This window comes from Zootoca vivipara, chromosome 2 (assembly GCF_965207765.1).
Source record: "Zootoca vivipara chromosome 2, rZooViv2.hap1.1, whole genome shotgun sequence".
Classification (NCBI taxonomy): domain Eukaryota; kingdom Metazoa; phylum Chordata; class Lepidosauria; order Squamata; family Lacertidae; genus Zootoca; species Zootoca vivipara.
This window is the reverse complement of record NC_142584.1, coordinates 12,617,465-12,639,233: the sequence shown is the minus strand read 5'-3', so window position 1 is coordinate 12,639,233 and position 21,769 is coordinate 12,617,465. Positions and strand designations below refer to the sequence as shown.

At 46.0% G+C, this 21,769-nt stretch overlaps 2 protein-coding genes across 19 annotated transcripts in view; one reads left to right on the top strand and one right to left on the bottom strand.

The window, feature by feature from the left end:
* BAZ2A (bromodomain adjacent to zinc finger domain 2A) overlaps nt 1–5,220 on the top strand; it is a 63,331-nt gene extending 58,111 nt beyond the window's left edge. For all 16 annotated transcript variants that reach the window (XM_035103552.3, XM_088662928.1, XM_088662923.1 and 13 more), the window contains one exon: nt 925–5,220. In XM_035103552.3, the coding sequence (XP_034959443.3) occupies nt 925–1,093 (169 nt within the window). In that variant the 3' untranslated portion in view covers nt 1,094–5,220. The remainder of the gene's footprint in view (nt 1–924) is intronic.
* Nucleotides 5,221–16,295: 11,075 nt separating this feature from the next.
* The window catches only part of RBMS2 (RNA binding motif single stranded interacting protein 2), a 72,994-nt gene continuing 67,520 nt past the window's right edge, over nt 16,296–21,769 (bottom strand). For all 3 annotated transcript variants that reach the window (XM_035103592.3, XM_088662936.1, XM_060272034.2), the window contains exons 11-14: nt 21,564–21,674; nt 21,383–21,460; nt 17,663–17,749; nt 16,296–17,433 (exon numbers count right to left, since the gene is read on the bottom strand). In XM_035103592.3, coding sequence (XP_034959483.1) covers nt 17,669–17,749; nt 21,383–21,460; nt 21,564–21,674 — 270 coding nt within the window. In that variant the 3' untranslated portion in view covers nt 16,296–17,433; nt 17,663–17,668. The remainder of the gene's footprint in view (nt 17,434–17,662; nt 17,750–21,382; nt 21,461–21,563; nt 21,675–21,769) is intronic.

The window sequence follows — 21,769 nt, the reverse complement described above, 5'->3', positions numbered from 1 at the left end:
ATGATGAGCTGGACTCTTGCTCATGAAAGCTTACACCACAAATAAATTTGTGTTGGTTCTTAAGATGCCACAAGATCTTTCCTTTCTATTTCTTACAGTGTAAATTAAGGTCTCAGACTTGAGAAACCTTCCTGTAAATTAGCCTGTCGCTAGCTGCTCAAGCTCAGCAGCTGCCTCCCTTTCCTAATGACACCTGCAGATGGTGGTAGCCTAAGCAAGGGAAAGACTGGTGGAATTGTCCCAAGTGTATACATGCCATGCTGCCGTCCTGTAGGGAGTCATTTCTACAGTTGACAGGTCCCAAATCCAAATTATGCCATAGCCTACTGCTGTTTAAAAAGAAGCCGGTGCAGTGTAGTGTTGGACTGGAGCCTGGGAGACCAGGTGTCAAATCATAGAATTGTACAGTTGGATAGGACCCTTGACCCTAGACCAACCCCCTGCAGTGCATGCAGGAATATGCAGCTGTCCCATACAAGGATTGAACCTGCAACCTTGACGTTATCAGCACTGCGCTCTAACCAACTGAACTATTCAGTGCCGATTCAAAAAGCACGATCCCCACTAAGTTATGAAGCTCACTAGGTGACTTAGAACTAGACCCTACCTCACAGGGTTGTTGTCGAGGTAGAACGGAAAAGGTGCACCACTTGGAGGAAAGGTGTTGTATGAATGAAATAACATGATGATAATCTGCCCCTGCATTCTAGCCATTGAGAAAGAAACAAAGGAAGGGGAGGGGAGAGCTTGAGAGGAGGGTGATTCACAGTAACTAAGAGCTGGCTAAAGCAGTGTACATTGAGGCTGTCCTCACCACCGAGGGGTAGGATTGTGGTGTTGCAGGGCGCCTGCAGTTTCTGCCTGAGTGCTGGACTTCTTAGCTGCTTCCAGGAAGCTGACGGCTGCTCTCTTTGTCCTCCGCAGGTACACAAGTTGTGAAGAGTTTGCTGCTGATGCTGCCCTGGTGTTCGACAACTGCCGGACCTTTAATGAGGATGAGTCCGAGGTGGGCAAGGCAGGGCTGACCATGCGCCAGTTTTTTGAGAGCCGGTGGGAGGAGTTTTATCAGGGAAAACAGGAGACAAACCCATGAAGCTGGCAGAATGGGGAGAGATGAGAGGAGCCAAAGGTGAAGCCCTCCCATTTCAAAACCATGTGCTGCACACTGTCTCTTCTGGAGCTCATCTTGCTACCTGCTGATTAATGTTTCCCCCTCTCACAATGATTGGACTTGGATTGGCATTTAACAATGGGGCGGCTTTACTCGCAGCCTGGATCCTCAGAAGCCCCCCACCCCTCACTTCTTCGCTCTAAACAACACAAACTCTCTGAACTGTGTAAGCCAAAAAAAAAGTTTCCTTTTTTTCAAATGGAGAAACAACCACCCACAACCCCAGCTTAGCTGGGGCTATTTAATAATAGCAATAGTTCTTAGTGAATGTGTAAGAACACTTTTTTCTGTGCAGTGTCAGTACCATGCATTAATGGCCAGTAACGTGAACGTTAAGTTTTTCTTTTTTAGAGTCGCGTTGAAAATGTATAAAGCAGATCACTCCTGCCTCTGGGAATGACAACCTTGATGACACTGAAACATGCTGCTTCTACTCCCCACCCCACCCCACCCCTTTGCCCTCTCCAACTCTGTCTCAACCGGCCTCTTCTCACAACCACTGTAGCTGTGGACAGTTCCTTCCCCCAGTTTCCAATTATCTTTCTGAAACCAAGGGTATATGGCTTAGAGCTGGTGTTCATCTGGAGGAGTTGGGATGTCGAGGTACTTTTGCCCATGTGAATGCAAGATGTACTCCCTTCTGAAAGGTCTCACCCCTGTGAGCCACATTCTCTTGGTTCAACTAAGATGTGCTGCTTCCAGAGGGGTGGTCATAGCTTGAGCTCTTCATATGAAAATGGGGTCTTGCATTCCTATATTTGGTTAATCTACATCACCCCCCCTTTGCTCAATATTGGTTTATTCCAGATTTAGTTTCTAAGGGAGTTGAACAAAATGGGAATAATCCAGAACGAGTGTGTACCAAGAAGACAATATCAACCAGTTATCAACCCCCTCATGCAAACCACAGTTTAGCTGGATGAACCTTCCTACTTGCCTCTTCCCCACCCCTGATTCCACAGGGATCACTTCAGCAGGGGCAGCTCATGAGTCCATTGCAGTGCCCAAGTCTCAGCTGCAAGAATACAGCTCTTTCTCCCCTCTTAGTTGTGGGTAACATTGCTGGATTGTATCATTAGGCTTCAAGGGACCAAAGTAAAGTAGCTTGCAGGAGTGGGGTTGCATTTTGGGAGGAAGGATTTTTTGATGCTTCCTTCCAGCTCTTCAGAAGATCATGTCATGGGATTCTGGCCTTATTGAGTGTTGTCCCCACCCTGTCCCGTCCCCCAACTCTGCCCCAGCGTTATTCCTCAGGGATGGCTACTGTCTACAAAGTTTGATCTGCAATCTATCTGTACGTTTGGTAGGATTGTTGTTTCCTGCCTTGAAACACCGTTCCCAATCTATCGTAGGTATTTCCTCCTTGAGACAGATGTGGGATTAAGCCCATGAGAAGGGAGGGGAAACTGCCACCATTTCATCTTCCTCCATGTTAGGTTCCTGTCTCCTGACCATATTTTTAACCTATGGGGTCTAAATTGTGCTGCCTCCTTTGGTTACCTTGACTGAGATTCAGTCTAGAAGGGCAGGTTTGGACATTACATGCAAGTGAATAGAGAGTAGTCATTTGTGTGTCTCCTCAAGGTGCATGCCGCTGTGGAGGGCATATGCAAGTGCTTGCTGGAAGCATGAAAGGAAGAAGCTCATGCTTCCACCAAGTTTGGCCTTTGCAGAATGTCCACAGCTGCCCTCAATCTAAAGATCTGGAATTCATAGGTATTTCCTTTCAGCTTTTGTCTACATTTTCTATATAGTATTTTACCTTAGATCGCCCCATGTAAACATTCTTAACATTTTAGCCTTTTTTCTAAACCCTTTTTGAACTGGATTCTGATTGTTTTCAGAGGAGAAATAATCGTGGTTCCATTCATCGTTATTTTTGCCACGTGGGCAAGAGTAGCCTGTTTCATTGAACCATCATTAACTCCAGTGCCAGAACCACCAAAACCAGAATTTGTTTTGAAGCTGCCCGAGCAGGTATAGAGCGGTCTGTAGAGGGTCCCACCCCCAGACCCTGTTCCATTGAAGCAATGGATTGCTCCAGCTCGGGGAAATGATTTAACAACCTGCACAATCCACCGAGAACAGCTCTTGCACAAGCTTCCATGGAGATGAATGTGCAGGTGTGGGATTCTTTGCTATCCAACGTATGCAGGAGACATTCTGGTGGATTGTTGCCATATTAAAGCATGAGAAGGAGCCTGATGCAAATAAGCAGTTGTGATACTTTCTGTATTTGGGTTTCTGGTGTTAAGCACTAGGCAGATTCAAATATTTGTGGCTGAAGTCAGGTGATCTCATGTTCAATCCTTCCCGCTCTCACTTTGTGCTTGTTGGAGTAAGAGAGGGAATGCGGTTTTAACAAAATCTTTAAAAATACATATTTAGGTCTCTAGCCCTTTTTTTAAAAAAAACAATACCCCAAACAATCCACAAGGCAGTTGTTAACAAGCATAATTGGTCATCTTGTTTCTTGCAATTCAGCAACTCTCCATCAATCACCCCCCTCGTGGTGCACGGATGCCTACTAGCAATCTGTATTCGAAGTAATAACCTGGTCCCAGAGCACCCACCTCATGCTGTTGCTGAGCAATGGTTTCTAAGGAGACTGCTGTCTGGGAAACAGATTCACCCAACCCGTATTGTATTCAGGAGTCATAGGCTTATATCCTAGTCCACCCCAGCTGCCTCTGTCCTAGAACAGGGGCGTTGCTGACGTTGGTTTTTCTCCAGTCTGTTTCAGGATGCTGGTCCAGTATTCTTTGCCGTGGTGCAGGTGCATATGAGGCATATAGGAGAGATAAAAGAGGAAGCAACTTGTTTCTTTCACTTTTCTTCCACCACCCAGGTGGATCGGAGTGGTAGGAAGGCCATCTCCTGTAACCTTAACTCCCTAGCTGCTTTTCATACCCAGCCTAGCTCCTCAAACCATTGTAAATTACGGGTATCACTTAGGGGCAGATAAACGGCTGGCAGGGTCCCATCAGGAGATGGCTTTCCTCCCGCATTTCCACCTGTGCTACAATTGAATGAGGGGTGTGTGTGCGTTTGTGTTTTCCCCCTACCCGCGTCGACCAATCCAGTTGCAAGAGCACTGATGTAAGTAAAATGCAGCCACAGGTGATGTAAGCCTGGAGACTGAAACCTCCCTTACTGTGCTTCCTCTACCCCAACCTCACTCCCTACCCCCAGTTGTTTTCAACAAAACGTAGCCTTTTTCTATCAAATAACCTCAAACTTTATTTTATTTTAAATTTTGGGATTTTTGTTTTGTTTTGTTTTTGCTTTTAAAATAAAGAGGTAGATTTGAAGTCTATTTGAAACTGACTTTATATTATGCATAAATATTTATATTTTATCTAAACTTGTGCTGTAACAGCTTTTTTGGTGGTTTTTTTTTAAAGTAATGTTTTTTTCCTGATCTGTTGGGATTTTTTTCTCAGCTATGAGAAAGCTCTAGAGAGTTTGGAAGTGTTAATTGTTGGGCTTTTGTTTTGTTATGTTATGGAAATGTTAAAATTTTTAGATTCAAACCCTCACACCTTAAAAGAATAAATCCAGGTTTGTCCTAATCTTGATCTTCATTAGGGGAGTCGGTGTATAAAATACCTTGTTGTTTTTTGAAAGTTACATGCATTTTTTCCCCAACTGGATTTTGAGAATTGCAACTAGAATAATTGGCCTTATCATCCAACTACTGGCTTTTTCTTCCCCCTTCATCTTGATTTGATATCAGAAAGGAACCAACCAACCCAACATCCTGTGAGATGCTCTGAACAGCAGGAAGAGGGGCATCACACTTTTTCTATGAATAACCAAATGTGTTTGTTTTAGTGAATTTTTGATAATGTACAGTTTTTTGTGAATTTAAATTGATTTCTTTCTATATTTTTAGGACCAACCTCATTTTTAATAAGGTTTAAAAGGAAGAAAAAAAATCTAGAATTCCTGTTTGTTTCCTTGTGATGTTTCCACAAGTACAGATGTTAGAGTGCTTGTCAAGTTTCAAAGAATAAACAAAAAAACAACCCACGTTTGATAGAGAAGAATGTGCTTGAGAATGTTGTCTTTTTCTCGGGGCGGGAGGGGACGGGCGTTGCTCTGCTACAAGCTGAACATTAACCACTCTAGACATGAACTTGTTCCCCCTCCTGCTCTTTGGCAACCTGCCTCAGTACCCTCTTAAAATGTGGGCCAGGCTGTGTACAGTGGTACCTCGGTTTATGAACACAATTGGTTCCGGAAGTCTGTTCATAAACTGAAGCGAACTTTCCCATTGAAAGTAATGGAAAGTGAATTAATCCGTTCCAGACGGTCCGCGGAGTAAGCGTTCATAAACTGAAGCAAACTTTCCCATTGAAAGTAATGGAAAGTGGATTAATCCGTTCCAGACGGGTCCGCGGAGTACTTAAACTGAAGCGTTCATAAACTGAAGCATGGGTGTAATTGGTTCCGGAAGTCTGTTCATAAACTGAAGCAAACTTTCCCATTGAAAGTAATGGAAAATGAATTAATCCGTTCCAGATGGGTCCGCAGCGTTCATAAACCGAAAATTCATAAACCGAGGTGTTCATAAACCGAGGTTCCACTGTATATGCAATGGGTGCCAGAAAGCTTGAAGATGCATCATTTTTTTAAAACAACACACACGCTTAATGTTGAAGTAGAAGCTGGGAAGGTGCATCTGTAGTCTATGATTTCATTGTGATACTGCAGAATTTAGGGAGGATGGTGAGTGGCGGACCAGTCCCTTCCAAATTGCATGATCCGTACAGGTGAGGTCATTGAATGTTTCATGACATTGGTATCCCTGTTCTACAAGTTGGGTTTTTTTATGTTTATACAGGCCAGCTGTGTTTTGCGTGCCTGGGTAGCTCAGTTGGTTAGAGCACGATGCTGACAATGCCAAGGTTGCAGGTTCAATCCCCATATGGGACAGCTGCATATTCCTGCATGGACTAGATGATTATCAGGGTCTCTTCCAACTCTAGAATTCTGTGACCTGTGATTTCTAAAGAGGACGCCATCTCCACCTTGAGTGTACGTATAGCTTAAATTAGAGCTGTGTGGATCCTACATGGTGGAGGAAGGCCCAGTCTCTACAACTGGAATCCAGCCCAGACTTACCTACTTTTAATTTAATTTGGCATTTGAGGTGGAAAACCCCAAAAGGCCAGCCAGGCCTCTCCAGCCGTGGTGGAGAGAAACATTTCCATCATGATAGCAGGCAACATTTCATGGAGGCTTTTGAAATTTGATGCTTTAGGGCAGTGGCATTTTGATGAGGCTTGGATGCAGTGAACTATCCCAGCAACATCTTGCAGAGTAGTTTTCAGAAATCTTAAATTCTGTGGGTTTGAATGGCACCCAAAGTCCCATAGCCTGAGCCTCTCTTTACCTCCATGGTAAGGCAGTTGATACTCCACTAGTGTGTATAGAAAATGGTAAAATGAACATACAGAAAAAGTTCAGTAACCCCCACAGTATGGAAAGTAAATTGCAATTTTGTTTGTAGCTTGCAGAAAGATCGGTTATTCATTAGTGCCAAGTAGAAGTTGTGTAAGAGACCAACTGCAAGGGAGATCTTGCAATGTAAGACCTGGTATGCACCTCCCACTTTAAAATAACACCTGACCGCCCCCCCCCCTTTTGCAATCTTAAGAAGCTGAGATGAATACCTTTTAACAGTTGGCTGGGCTACAGAATACAGTGGTACCTCTACTTACGAATGTTTCTACTTACAAATGGAGCTCCGTCCGCCATCTTGGATGCGGTTTAGATAGGATGTTTTCTACTTACGAATTTTTAGATAGGGTTGCTTCGACTTACGAATTTTTTCTCCCAATGCATTCCTATGGGATTCGACTTACAAATTTTTTTGACTTACGAATATGCGTTCGGAACGCATTAAATTCGTACGTAGAGGTACCACTGTAATTGGTATGAGCTTTTGTGTGCATGCACACTTCTTCAGATAAGTGTGCATGCACACGAAAGTTCATACCAGTGACAAACTTATTCGGTCTCTAAGGTGCTACTGGAAGGAATTTTTCTATTCCATAATAATACGGTAGTTATTATAATCAAAATATTATTTATACCCCACCCATCTAACTGGGTTGCCATCTTGGATGCGGTTTAGATAGGATTTTTTCTACTTACGAATTTTTAGATAGGGTTGCTTCGACTTACGAATTTTTTCTCCCAATGCATTCCTATGGGATTCGACTTACAATTTTTTTTCTACTTATAAATGTGCGTTCGGAAGACATTTAATTCGTAAGTAGAGGTACCACTGTATTGTGTTGGATGCAGACATCAGCTTCTAGGTAAACCAAAACTTCTCACACAACCATTTCTTAGATTGTGGATTAGTCCTCAATTCCAAGTTAGGGGGAAACAGCCTTCGCAGCATGCATACATTTCAAGGGGTGGGGCAGCCTTTTTACTGCTCTTTAACATGAACCTCTTGTGCATAATAGAATTCAATTATGTTGCAACTCTTGACTTTCCAATGCTCAACCATTTCAGGGAATCTTGCTATCTACATTGCCAAGGTGTTCTAGAGCAGATTGCCAGTTTACAGGAGACCTGGCCCTCCGATATGCCCCATACATTTCAGAGTATATCTAGAATACATCTGATGACTGCAAATAGCCGCCCCCAGGGAAAAGTGATTGAATTTATTAGGTACTCTTCATTGGTAGCAATCCCGCTACTAGTGAAAGGATCAGTAGAGCTGGTGAAGTTATCTGCCAGCAACACTGGCCCATCATCCTTAACCTTGTCCCCAAGAAATTTCCACAGAACCTCGAGAGTTTCCTGGAACATAGTTTGAAAATCATAATACAGTAATGACATATTTTGTCTTAAATTGCTTTAATAGGGAGAGAATGACCAGCATCTCCTTTAAAATGCTTAATGATGATGAGCTAAAAGTAACTATCTTTCCAAGAAGCAGTCAAGCCACGTTTTTTTGTCACCTTTTATTTAAAAACAAAAATTTGTTCAAAATGAGACCAGTCAGAGCTCCACAGAGGGAAAGGTGTACAGGGGTTGAGAGAGAGAAACAGGCCTGGCTGTAGCATGGAAGATACAAAACTATAGAAACTTCTCAATTAAAAAAAACTTGTACAAATAGTCCTAAGTATATAAATAAAACTAGCCGGTAAAATGAACTGAGACTGTGGTTGCGGGCGGGCCAAGAACTCTCACTGTGTCTGTGGCAAATGGAAGCACAGAAGAGTTGCCTTTTGAGAGTTCCTGGGAGCTTTGAAATGACTTCGAGTCAGAAACAGGGCAGAGGCATCGCTCAGAGTGCCAAATGCATGTTTACAGGAGACTCATTTACATCCATGGCAAGCATGTGGTGGTGGTGTTTTTTAAAGCGACAATTTAGCTGTTATGTTCCAATGTTATGATGACGGACTTGGGTGTTAAAAAACACACTAGCCTGTAGCCTGCTGTAGACATGAACCAGCATGAGATGGGTATTTCTTAAGAGTAGGTGCCTATTGCTATCTTCTTTAAAGGCCATTTGCTACAGGGCAAGGCATTAGTGCAACCATCTGAACCACCAAGGGCGTATTGCTCCAGAGGAAAGTGCCGACAAGCTATAAATTTTGTCCCAAGGTATGGGGTGGATTGGGCCTTGCGTTAGCTCAAAGCAGAGCTTGAATCCCCACCAGAGCTTCCTCCTAGAGATGGGAAGGCAAAGCTGAAGAACATCAAGTGCTCTGCAATCAAGAAAACCCTTTCTTTAAAAAATAAAATGTTATCCTGGTGCGATCCTAGCGAGTAAAGTATTTCGAGGAAACACTTGTTACTGACCCTCTCCTTTTTTTTGCCACTCAGAATGTTAGTAGCATAAACTGTATTAGCTCCCGGACAGACAAAAAGTGAGATTTCTGGAAGACAAAACATTGACTTTTCTCCTTTTGCCCAACTCAGAAACAATCACCAACAGCTCTAGGGGTACTGCCTCTGACAGAGGAAATACATGGCAAAAACGGAAGCAGGAGCCCACAGCACAACCTTGTGCCCTGCTGGAATAGAATTGGTTTGGAATACTATCTGCTTTATTAGCGAGCCTGTTTGGTATTGCCTCCACCCCACTGCCTACTTTGATGGTGCTGGGTACGTGTGTGTTTTGAGCTGAGGTATTGGTATTTGTCAAGAGCATCACTTCCTTCTGGATAGAACAGGCTCCCCAAAGAGCCAACAGCTGCTGTTTGACAGCCATTAGCTCGGAAGTGTCTTGGCTGTGCAATCACTTTTGGGCAGCTTAGAGCAGCCATCCTGTATCATAGACAAATACATCCAGCTCCCTATCCTCTACAATGAGCCAGTTCTAGAAATTCTAGCAGCACAGCAATACCAAAAGTACTCTAAAAGTACTCTACCAAAAGTACCCACCAAATTTCGTTGACCTCTGCTCATTTTGATTCTGGCCCAAGGCAAAAAGTTCATTCCCTCAAGTATCTTTTGCTAACGGGATCGTTGCTAGTTCAGTTTGGCGGTTTGCAGTCACCTCGACACCCCGAGATTTAACATTCAGAAATATGTGTCGATGGTTAAGGTGGAGCTGCATAACCTGGGGGTCAGTGATTTCCTTTCTCTTACGGAAACCAAATTCCTGCAAACTCAGTATTTAGCTAGAGCCAGAGTATGGAGTCTGAGAGCCTGTTCACGGCAGGCTGGTTTAAAGGCAAGATCCCTTGTGCTGTACCTTTTGACCGTTCAACTGTTCCCAGGGGGTCCAAATAAATCCACTGTTTTGCTTCAGCGAGCTCTCTTAAAAATAAAAAAGGCTGTTTTGAAAACCAACAATGGTTTATACCATTCCTGGACTTCACTTCTAGGTGGAAACTGTGCAGCTATTCATCACTTGTATTCACTTACGAATTCTTGGCGTGCTTGGGGGTCTCACATTGAGGTCACAAAACTGTGCCCTACCTGTGGATCAAAGATTTCTGCTCAAGTTCAAAGAAACGAACTAACGCAGCGTCAACACACTTTACAAAGGAAATTTTTAAAAAGCAAAATGTGGTACATCTTAACAAAACTCTCCAGTAATTAGCAGCAACACGGGGGTTATTAATCTTTTTTCTTTTGTTAAAAAAAGAAACATTTCTCTTCCACCCACCCCCTAGAAACAAAGCAGAGGAGCCCAGAGGGTTTTCTAAGGGTGAGGTGGGGGAACTTGCCCCCCCTGGAGAAGGTGCAGTTTGCCGGTTCAGGATGTACAAATGAACTGCAAGTACATGTGAGGTAGATGTGTAGCTAAAAATGACAAAAAAACTGGAACTGGTGAGCATAAAAATGAAGGGGCGTTCTGAACCGGGTTTCTTTTAATTTGCTCCCCCAAATAGCACCAATAACTTCCAAGGAGGACGGGGTTTTGATGCAAGCATGGAATCGGCAGGCAAAGAGTTTTGGAGGTGGAGCTTGGTTTTTTTTAATAATAATAAAAAGATACCAGCATTTAGGAGAGACAAAGGTTTTGAGGCTCATCTACAGTCTACTAGGTCTCTGAGGCAGCCAGCTGCTTCCTCCTCCTCTTCCAGCATGGTGGGAAGGCTGGGTGGGGCAAGCATGATGCAGGAGATGAGAACAAGAGGGGGTGGGTGGGTGGGCTGGTTTGTGCAGAGGGAAGCTGGGCCAGAGAAGAGCACAGAGGCTTTGTTGGGCATAGAGTGGGACAAGGCTGCAAGGTCCTTTCATTCACAAAGTGGAGAAGGAGCAGATCAGGAAAGGCCTTAACTAGACTGGAAATTTAAAGTGCAGGGACTGGTTCCCCCCACTGGCAGAATGGGATAGGGGAAATCAAGGCACAAGATTAAAAGAAAAATCTAGCAGCTCAGAGGTCCATGCTCCTAGGTCCCAGGGTTTTTGCTCTTTTTTTTGGCCTCCGGTCCCTATGCTACGCACACATGCTCGCAAATCATGCTTTTGCGCAGTGGTCGACTCCCAGAGTGTAGGAAGGAGCAATGAGGATGTGAGCGGAAAGCTTTGCTCATCGTCTCCCATGAGAAAGCTGCAGCTCGGGTTCAAAGCAAAGGTGCTGCACGAAAGCAGCCAGGAGTCTCCCTGCCAGTTCGGTCAGAGGGGGGATGAATGGTGCCATTCGATGTATGGCCTCTGCAGCCCGCGGAGGATATTCTCAGATGTTTCTCCTAACTGCCAACCCTCCTTCCAGACCTGGGATGATGGGGGTCAAAGGGGAATACATGGCCCCAAATGCCATGTGCTGCTCAGGAAAAGAAAAGCTAGGGAGTGCTTTAGTGAAGGCAGGGGGAGTGAGAACAGGGCTTAAGACCATGGGTAAGCTTTGCAATGGTGAAGTGTAGGGTCTCTATCTGGGCCCACAGCACACAATCTCTCATGTCTGTGCATGTCCACCTTTCCCCCACTTCAATCTTACTTTCTCTCACGCTGCATTAGCATCCAGCCGTACGCATACCCTAATTCTTCCCTTACACCCTATCCTTTCTCCTTACCCACCCAGCCCTGGCCACAATCTCTCCCTTGCCCTCACTACCCACACCCTCAGACTCCCTTCCTCTCGCGTTCTTGTTTATTTGCTGTTGTTAAACCAGTCCTTGCTTCCTTCCTGCATGGGACCGGGCCTTAATAGACAGCTGCATCTGGCTTAAGACTCTGCTCAGGTAGAAAACGCACTCCATTTTTGTTCTCTCTTTTAAAAAACGCAGTGGCACCAGGTTAGCCCTAGGAGACCTTGTTTATATCTTTGGCAAACAGAAAAGAAAAATGGGGCAAAGAAGAGGTAGGGACACCAGCATGAACGCTTAGGTCGAGGCTGCTCCTGTCTGTCCTCTGCCGGGTTTCGACATGCACAAATACATCTCCAGTCCCAAAGGCTGCCTTGATGCAAAATGGCACCCAAACCCTTCCCTTCCTTTGCGTTCCCTCCTCTCGTCCCATTTCCACCAAGAGCTACCTCCTAGTCCAAATGAGAGAGCGGCTGACCAGTAAGCAAGCTTGCTCTGGGGGTGGGGGGGCTAGAATAGAGGGAGCTCTTAAACACACCGGAGGAGAAAGCAAATGAAACAAGTCTGCAGAACAACTTTTTTAAACAGGCCGAGGATGAGAAGGATGCCTGGGTAACAGCTAAGCAATTTGCCCCAATCCAGAAAACTGGGGCAGTGGGTTAGGATGGCTCGTACGCACAGAATCCTGCACTCAAACCTGGATGGAAGAGATTCGTAGGGGGTTGCCAAGTGTGTTGCTGCATGGCATCTGTTTAGTTTTGTGCTGCTGGCTGCGCAGGGCAGCTCCTCTTGAACAAATGCAGAGAGACTTTCCAGCAAATAGATTGGAGTCCCTAGCATAAGACGGATACGGTCTGTGAAATGCTGACCCTATAGTAAAGCCAAGTCTTTCAGGGCAGCGAGAGAGATGAAGGAACGCAGAAGTAAAATGCAACTAGCCTAGGAAAACATTGCAACGTAGCTACTGCCGAGATGGACGTCAACCTCAGTTTTGGGAAATGAAACTTATTTAATAATATAGCTGCGTGCCAGCCATGAAACACAGGCACACACATTGAAAAGACCATTCCCACAACTTTCCAAAATACACTCCTTTCTGAACTGGGATTTAATCCCCAAAAGATTCGTAATCCACTAAATCTGTGACGTGCACAGCAACCCCACTAGGAAGGCGAAAGACTGCAGACCCAGGTTTGAAAGCAGAAATTATTTCATGGAGGGTGATGCACAGTCACTCTGAAACCAGCACAGAAGTATTTGTATCCATGATACCGAGAATTCCTTGCCTCCAAACCAGCTCTTGTTCTAGACACTAGTCACAAATGACAAATGGGCAGTTTCAGGTGCATATGCATTCCAGTAAGACCCAGATAAATATTGCATCCAGATGTACATCTAGATTAATATCTGCAACTGCATCCCTACGCACTTCACAATGCTGTCAGACTTTGCTGTGTTCCTTATTTCCCTAAACAGAATCTTATGCATCTTGACTTACTGAATTCATGGGACCTAGAGGATTGAACCTTTGGCTACAACTAACTTTTGCTGGACGGAGTTTATTTCTTTGTTTTATATTTTGCTAGCACTGCAGAGGTGGAACCAGAGCAGGGTCATAATCGAAACTGAATTAAGCTGAAAAAAGGGATAGTGGGAATCCCATACAGACATCATGTTTTGAGTGGGGTTTGTTTTCCTTAACCATGGTTTAAGTGTTACTTTACATATGAATGCCTAAACCATGGTTAAATGTTCCTTCTGCACTGACCAAGCCATGGTTAAGACAGTTTCTCCATCCTTCGGCCTGCAAGATGGCAAGCAGATCTTGCTGGTGTTTTATTATATACATGCCCTCCAGGGGCAGGTTAACAGAAGCTGACCATGGTTTCAGTATATTCTGAAATACTAATCAGAGGCGGCGGCAAGCCATGGTTAATGTGAACCATGTTTAATGTGAACCATGTTTGCACTGAACCATTGTTACAATTTAGTTCTAAGGACATGCTTTTGAAGAAGACCAAGGCTTTTCCATGGCCATCTTACCTACATGGGTTGAATAAATCACATCCTTGGCCACCAGCATCGAATGTCTATATCTAGTGTATTTCAAGCTTTGCTAATTTATCTGAGTTTATCCATTCAAACTTTGTTATCAGAAGCCTTATATAAAACGGTGATTAAAATAACCAATATAGGAGGGGAACATAATTTCATGCTCACATACTTAATTAGTTCTTGGTATGCAATAAATCAGACGTAAATCTAAGAGAAGGCTCAATATACTGTTTTCACAAATCTCCATGCTCCTTTTTTCTCTTCTTTCAAAACCTGGGATTCTCTAAGCAGTTACGTACTACCATATGCCTGAAATACCAACACATCTGATCATGTTGGACAAGCAGAACCCGCAAGGAAATTATCCTGCGCAAGTTGCATTAAAATTAACGGCAGTGGCAGAAGTGCTCCTGTGAAGCTTCTAGCCATGTCTATCCAAACAAAACTTCCTAATGGATTGGTGTGATCAAGAGGGATTGCAAAGCGGACTCAGCCGAAAACATGGAAAGTGGCTTCTGATGCTGTGCAATGTATTTTTTTATATTTTTTGTGGCAGTGCGGTTGGGATATCAGGAAATCTGGTGCGAGAATGGAAATGTTTGTGCAGACCAAAAGTATTATTTGGGTTGCTGTCCAGATTTGGAGCACACTAGAAAACCAATTCATTTAGCCTGAATCTGTTTACAGCCTGATCCTAAGGAACTGCTGTGGACGGCACAGGTTGGGTGTGTCATGTGCTAAACCGAAACTACGTTTTTGAATGCTGTGGTGTGCGGGCACCCAAGTGAAGTAAAGACTGAGTTGGGGGGGGGGGAGAGACAACCAGCTCTCATTTTCTGGAAACTGCCACTTGGAAAACAGGATGATGATGTGCGTAGGGGGAGTTGTTCTGCACCCATATATCTCTGGTGCCCTTTTGGCCCTTTTAGTGAAATATTGTGACAGGCAAGGTTCAACAGAAACACCTTTTGCTGATTAATTTTGGCCTAAATCTCTACTCAGTCGGCTGTTAGGCCTCACCCTGCAGAAGTCAGTCTAGCCGCTGCCGAAAAGCTTGCAGCGATGAAGGTGAGCGGGGGGCCCTATGGCCAAATGAAGGCACTTCAGTTTAGCTCAGCACCTTGGGGTAAATCGTCAGCTTAATTTGATTCAGTCTAAGCTCCAGGCCAGGGAAGGGGCACAAAAACAGCATTCTGGGAATCGACTGATGTTACAAGCAGGGATTCCAGTTGCTTACACCGAGAACCCCTCCCTTGCCAATATCTGAGGTATTAAATGGGGGTGCCTCAGTCCTGCGTTGCCACCAATTAAGGGTGCAAATTGGGGTGTGTGTGTGTGTGTGTGTGTGTGGCTGAGGACAGACAACAAAGAAGCACGCAAGGAGCTATGCAAGGTGGGGGGGGGTAATGAACCTTTATCTTTCCAAAACCTCAAACACTCCTGTTAGGGAGGAAAAACCTGATCCCACTTAACAGTCAGGACAAAGTAGAAATCCTTTAAAAAGGAAAGAAAATACAAATGTCCTGAGAAATGCAAAATTAAAACCCAAACCAAAAAAGCCCAGTTCTGCAGGGATACCTTCTTCCCAATGCCATCCTACATGTACCACACACACACACACACACACACACACACACACACACACTTCCACGCTCTCAATCCCTGGCTCACATGACACCCGTATGGCCTCTGCAATTAGTCCTCCCTGATTGTCAGCTGCATAAGAGCTATTTCATCAAAGGTATGAGTTGGGCATCAAGAAAGGAGGAGGGGGAAAGGCTTCTCATGATCACATCTAGAGGGGGGTGGGTGGGAAGCAACGTCTAAAAACAAGGTGAAAAGGGTCAGCTTCATGCCAGCCGGGCTGATTTTATGGTGGAAGAGAGGATAAGTCTTTTAGCACCATCTGGTTGGGAGAAAGCGGGATTTTTTTTGGGGGGGGGGAGGGATAAAACGGAGAGAAAACATGCAGAGGTGTCTAAAGCACTTGGTACCTTCGAGAGGCTCTCCAGGGAAACGCGCTGTAGGAAGGGCCGGATTATTGCACATAGTCTCCTGCTATTGCGAATCTGGGGAGCCAGCAACCAAGGGCTTGTTTGGGTGAGGGGGTGAGGAAGGGAAACGTGCATAGTAACTAGGATATCCGTTTCGAGGTGGGGGGGTGGGGAACTCAGCCACCCCCTGCAAGGTGCTAGACGCTCCCTGTTTTGTGTGTGGGTTTTTTGTTTTGTTTTTAAAGCAACCGGAACAGACCTCCCCACCCCACCCCCAAATCCCCGCCAGCTGGAAGCATCGGCCTCTGCGCCCCCAACTGGTTTGCCAAGAAAAAAGAGACACTCTGTGCACCTGGGTTTGACAGGCATGCAGGAGTCGGGGAGGGGGGGGGGCATACGGCAGCACAGTCCGGACCGCAGGCAGCAGAAGGCACTGTGTGTGTGTGTGTCCCAAGGGTCGGGTCGGGAGATGGGGCAGGAGAGGGCAGGAGGGCGAAGCTCTGTTGCTGGCAATGCGTCCATTCAGTGTCCAAGAGTCCAGAAGCGACGACACACCACGGGGCAGCAGGTTCCTCAATCAGTTTATTGTTCCCCTGATCCAGAGCAGGGCGGGCGAGGGGGGAAGTCCGTGTGAAAGCAAAGAAGGGTCTGCGCAGAAGCTCAAAACAGAGTCCAAAGCAATCCAGTAAGAACCGGTCCCATCGGACGGGGTAGAGGGCAGAAATCGAAGTCTGGAGCAAACTTTGTTTCTTTCCTTCCTTCTTTCTTTCTCTCTCTCTCTCTCTCAGCTGGGGCAGAACTTTTGCCCCCCCGCAAAATAGTCCGTTCATCAAAAGCCACCAGCCACTTCATCTCCCTCCAACTTGACAAGTTATTATGCAAGCCCCTCTTGCTGCCGTCAAAAGTTCATATTTTTTTTGTAGTTTTCATTTTTTTGTAGGTTTTTTTTTGTAGGTTTCCTTTTTTGTTTTTTTGTAAATTTGTCTTTTTTAGAAAAAAAAATTCCCTCTTGAAATAATAAAATAATCCTTTCAAAGCAAAATTCCCACCCCTCCCCACTCCCACCCCCAAGGAAGAAGAAAAGAAGTCTGCATTGATTTTTTTTTTCCTAACAGCTGCGAGGTGGGGCTTTCTCAGAGCATTTTTTTTTCTTATAAAACAACAAAAAAAATATTCAAACACTTTTGCATATTTGTCCTTTAAAAAATCTTTTAAATGACCAAAGAAAATAAAACAAAACAAATTCAAAGGAGCAAAAAAATTCCTCCCAGAGTTGGAGAGCCATCTTTCCAAAAAAGAGAGCGAGGAAAAAAATAACAATAGCAATTGTTCTTCTCTGGGGAATTTTGTGGCATCCAAAGCGTTTGACTTTGCTGTTAACAAGAAAATTAACGCGCAAACACACGCACACGCACACACAAAAAATGTTTTCCTTGTATTAAAATAGTCCTTAGTCCATCTGTACATCTAAGGGTCGGGGGGCCATATCCTTTCCACCCCCACACTAACCTCCTTTGGTTCCTCGGTGTCAAAAGTCTATTGCGGTTATATCCTTTTTTTAAAAAAACAAACAAAAACAAAAACAACCTTTTTTCTTTGCAGGAAAAAAAATGGTTCCATCTTCTAAACGCAGCACAAATTAAACAAAAATAAAAGTTGTCTCCCTCGAAGTGATTGCTCAGAGCTGAGCTGCTCAATGGTGCTAGAAGGATGGAAAATGGAGGTAATTACGAGGGCGGGTGTTATCCTGAGTAGGCCTACTGCGCTTGTGGCCCCAGGGTAAAGTTGAAGTGGTCCAGCCTCTGGCACCATCCCCAGCCCTCCTGGAACTGGCTGATAACCAAGCCTTAGACGGATGTTGCTTTTGCCCTCTGGGAGAGATGGAGCTGTCCTTCCACTCCCTACACAATGCCTCCCCACTTCCCCCTTACCTGTTGTTACTTGTTGTACTGGTACGAGTAGGCAGCATGATCCGATGGGGACTCCACTGTCACATGGCTCTGCTGGCCACTGTTCTCCTGTGACAAAACACCATTAGGGGAATTGGGGTGGGAGACGTTTCTTCCCGAACCTATCAGGTCCACCAAGTTAAGCAAGGCCAAGTTGGATCTGCACGGGTGTGTTGGGACTAATGTGCACAGTGACTCATCTCTGGTAGGTCTTGCCCCCATGAAGCAGCTGGGGAGACTGAAGGTCCGCACCTCCCCACAGTCCCCTCCTCTCCAGAGTTTCCCCCCAAGCAATCTGAGACTGTGCCTGCATGAAGCGAACTTCTCCTCTGCCCTCTTCATGCCTCTCCTAGTTCTGGGAGACCAGCGGGGAGAGGAGCTCATTGCAGCAAAAGCTGGAGACCCCATGGCTCTTCACTAGCCTGTCTCATCTTTGCCTCTTGGCTTCCCTCCCCTCCTGCTTCAGCTTCTGCCTCTGATTCTGGACTTCTCTCGGCCACAGAGCCCTGTTACCTCTTCAGTTGCCCACACCTCCTCCTCCCAGTCTTGTCCTTCTGACAACTCATTGTTGTCCCACCACCAATTCCCAGGCTCTGAGCCTTCTTCCCTTGGGGGTTCCCCAGCTGGTGCCTCTCACCATTCCTCTGCGTCCAAACAGCTTGTGACAATCTCTTAGCATAGGCCTTGCTCCCCACCCCATCCCCCTCGCTTCTCTTATTGTGTTTTTCGGTGACTCTCTCTAATTTGCCTCCTCGTGGCACACACACACACACAGGAGTTTGCTGCTAAGGTGTGTAAGCAGGGAAATGTGAAACCGCCTCTGTTGCTTGGCAAGAGAGGGTTAAACAGCCCTTTGGCCAGGCCTCCACTTGCATGGAAATGAGTCAGTGGGCCGAGGTGATCTTGCTGCCCCCTCCAGTCCTTACTCAGTACAAAGATGATCCTTGTTAAACATTCGTTGGGAACCAAAGTCCTACACCAACTTAAAATGGTTCAGTAGAACCATACTTTATATCTCCTAAAGCCAGAGGGCAGAGGAAGATGGTTTCACAAAGGTCCAAACAGGCCAGACCATTTTGGCAGTGGGATTAGGAACTAGGGTAGTTTTATTTCTCACGCGTGCAAACATTGCCTTTGAACACGTTACTTGGGGTCTAGGCCTGGGCTGTGTACACACCATAATTTAAAGCACACAAACACACACACACACACAGTCCTGGGAATTGCAGTTTGTTAAGGTTGCTGAAATGGTAGCTTTGTGCAGATCCTCAGCTTGTTTCAGAAGGGGGTGCTTAAATGTGCCTTAAACTTATGGTGTAAAAGGTAAAGGTAAAGGGACCCCTGACCATTAGGTCCAGTCGTGACCGACTCTGGGGTTGCGCACTCATCTCGCATTATTGGCCGAGGGAGCCGGCGTATAGCTTCCAGGTCATGTGGCCAGCATGACAAAGCCGCTTCTGGCAAACCAGAGCAGCACACGGAAATGCCGTTTACCTTCCCGCTGTAGCGGTTCCTATTTATCTACTTGCACTTTGACGTGCTTTCGAACTGCTAGGTTGGCAGGAGCTGGGACCAAGCAACGGGAGCTCACCCCGTCACAGGGATTCGAACCGCCGACCTTCTGATCAGCAAGCCCTAGGCTCAGTGGTTTAACAACAGCGCCACCTGGGTCCCATGTATAAACTTATGGTGTATACAGCGTTATTTTTCTAGAAAAGGGATTCCAAAGCTCGCAATGAACTTCTCTCTTGTTCTGTTAGAATGGCAATGGCATCCACCTGACAGGGGCCGGAACTGAGTTCCTGCAAGTTCTGGCTGGAAAAAAAGCCCTGGGTGTGTATACATACTGGATTCCTCCCTCCCTCCCTCCCACTTGCCTGTTTTAAACACACAAATGCGGGGAAAAAGCTTATCGCTGCAATATAAAGAATCTCTGCACAAACAGGTGCCTCACCCCTACAGCTGTTCTTAGGCCAAGATAGCATGGCCACTATAATCCACGCTCTGATGATCTCAGGATTGGATTACTGCACTGTGTTGTAAGCAACCCAGGAGCAGAAACTAGTGTCGAATGCTGCAGCTCGGTTACTTTATGGCAGGGGCGGGGAACCCCGTTTTGGTTGGTGGGCTGGATGCAATTGTGGCCAACCTTTCATGAACCACATTTGACGGCAGGGCTGCCAATCACATGACCTCACACGACATCAGGTGGACCCAACCCCTTGTCCAAACAGCACGTCTCGTATTTGGTGCCGCTAAACGCAAGCAGCACCAGTAAAGGGGCAACCAGGAGCCTGCGCTCCCAACTGTTCCCTTTGCGAGCATGTCTTGCACTCAGCAGCCTTTAAATTTGGCAATGGATGCTAGTGGGTTCCTGTGTGGATCCAACCCCAGCAGCACAGCTTGCCCCACATATAACGGTGGCTTATGCCAGCCACACTTGTGAAGGCACGATCAGGAACACACTCTAAGGCTCTCAGTTGTTCTTTGCAGCTGCAGCTTCATCTGGTGAGTGACAGGTGTGTGCCTGGATGGGGGATCACAACTTCGTGGGCGCAAATTAAGAGTCCTGGTAGGGTCAGAGGTTTGCCATGCCTGCTGTATGATGTCCCAAAGTGGAATCTTTCAGGAGCGGCCCTGGTTCCTGGGACTGATTTAAAGTTTTGACATTAGTTGTCTAAAGATGCAAACAGCCTAGGACCCAAATACGTGGCAGACAGCCTCTCCCAGTACATACGATCTGGGTTATAAATGAGTGGGGAGACCCTGCTGGTGATGTCTGTTATAGGCTCCCAGAACAAAGCCACCACAGCAATTACAGAACTCCTTTCCCATTAGAGAGATGACTGGCCAGTATTGCCTTTAGTCATCTTTTGAAAGCACTTTTTTCTCCCCCATCCTGGTTTCTGGAAGAAAGTGACCGAGTGTGCTGCATTCAACTTCTTCCAAAATATTCAGAATTGACTGTGATGGTGCCTGCTGTAGAATACTTTGTCCAGTTGTATCTTGGAAGTCGAACGGAATCCGTTCCGGAAGTCCGTTCAACTTCCAAAACCTTCGGAAACCAAAGTGCGGCTTCTGATTGGCTGCAGGCAGCTCCTGCAACCAATCAGAAGCCGCGGAAGCCCCATCAGACATTTGTGTTCCAAAGAACGTTCGCAAACCGGAATGATCACTTCCGGGTTTTGATGGTTCGGGAGCCGATTTGTGTGGTAGCCAAGGTGTTCAAGATCCAAGGTACGACTGTACTATGTATTTAGTAGTACAGTGGTACCTCGACATCCGAATGATTCGACTTCCGAAGTTGACAACCCCGGAAGTCTTTTCGCCCTGCGCGCGCGTTCTGCGCTTGCTCAAAGCGGCGCGCGTGGTCGTCGCATGCGCAGAAGCACGAAATCACGCTTCGCGCCTGCGCAGAAGCGGCGCTTCAACCACCGAAGACTTCGACTTACGAAGATGGCCGCAGAGCGGGTCGTCTTCGTAAGTCGAGGTACCACTGTATAGTATTTTGTGTAGGATTCTGCCCTGCAATTGTCAGATGAAGAACGGTCTAGAAATAACGTTTATAATAATGATCAGTAATAATAAAGCAGTTCCCAGCTGTGGTGTGTGTGTGTGTGTGTGTGTGTGTGTGTGTGTGTCTTATATTGGTGCCTAGCATGCACCCTCAACTTAGGGAGAAATAACAAAAGGGCCTCTTACCTCAACTGCAACACTAGAGGAAGGCACAGGTGTGTACTGGGGGATGTAGGCTCCTTGCATAGCTGCTGCTGGCATGTACTGGTGGGACGGAGGGAGAGGAGACGTCAAAGAGGCACAGGGACGAGGGCAAAAGCCCCTCTGAGAAGGGGGAAGGCTAGAGGAGGTGGAAGAAGACTCTTACCGTGCCAGCACTGCTGAGGGACAAGTGGCCCAGCTGCTGAGTTAGGGGCCCCATCATGGAAGTGGGCTGGATGGAAATCGCGTGGTCCATGGTAGGTGTCAGCACTGTGCCCTGCTTGGCAACAATGACAAGGGGGGGGGGGTAAAGAAAAAAAATTGTGGGAATAAGGTGATGGAGAGAGGGAAGTGTCCATAAAGGGCCTGGAA